The sequence below is a fragment of the Nematocida minor genome (genome assembly GCF_024244105.1).
Source record: "Nematocida minor strain JUm1510 chromosome Unknown 2183, whole genome shotgun sequence".
NCBI lineage: Eukaryota > Fungi > Microsporidia > Nematocida > Nematocida minor.
Genome location: NW_026250267.1, coordinates 1 through 785, shown reverse-complemented (window position 1 = coordinate 785; position 785 = coordinate 1). Strand labels below are relative to the sequence as shown.

The following is a 785-nucleotide window of genomic DNA, read 5'->3' as shown; positions in this document are numbered from 1 at the left end:
GGTGTATTGGAGTCACGAGAGTACAACAAGGACAGCGATCTGCAAGGCTTTTGGCTGAGCAGAGATGAAATAGTGAATAACGGAGCAAAAGGACAAACAGGAACTATATGGAATTGGCATGTGATAGCAAACAGTGCAGAAGAAAGCACCTTATTGACTCACGGAAAGATGCAAAAGGAGATTAAAAAACTACAAGAGAAGTTGAAAAGGGAAGAAAAGCGAAAAGAAGAGATGGAAAATTTGCCTGAGAAAGAAAAGGCTGGAAATAAATATATAAAAAAGATGGAAACATTAAAGGATCAGATAAGTGGATCTAAAAAACAAATATGTGATCTAACTGATGAGCTAAATAGAAAACCCGACATACGTACAGAGTTTATTGTGTTCTGCAATGTAAATAAGAGCAAATCCAATCTGAGTGCACACAATGAGTTACTTAGTATTTTGATCAGTAATTATAGAATCTGTAAGCATCCATCTACCACAACCTAAAGATTAAATAAAGCGAATTCTAGATAAAATTAACATTAAAATGGCAAGTCTAAGCAAAAGATATACGTATAGTAGTGCTGGTAGAATTCTACTAGTATCTAAACTGCCACACTAAATTCTATACAAGCATAAACATAAATACAAATTTTCTACAATATTAACAATGATAGTGCTAATAAAAATAAAACTAGTACAAGTAAACACAGTGTAGTAATTAAAATTTGAAATAAAAATGAAACAAGCTAAATTAAAACCAAATTAAATATTAAACTTCGCATGAATTAATAAACAAT

General features: G+C 31.5%; 1 protein-coding gene across 1 annotated transcript; it reads left to right on the top strand.

Moving 5' to 3' along the window:
* NEMIN01_2522 (uncharacterized protein) lies at positions 1 to 492 on the top strand (the record flags this gene model as incomplete). Its single annotated transcript, XM_051478464.1, has 1 exon — positions 1 to 492. A coding segment is annotated over one exon (492 nt), but the record flags the coding sequence as incomplete, so codon positions are not given.
* Between the last annotated feature and the right edge of the window lie 293 nt (positions 493 to 785).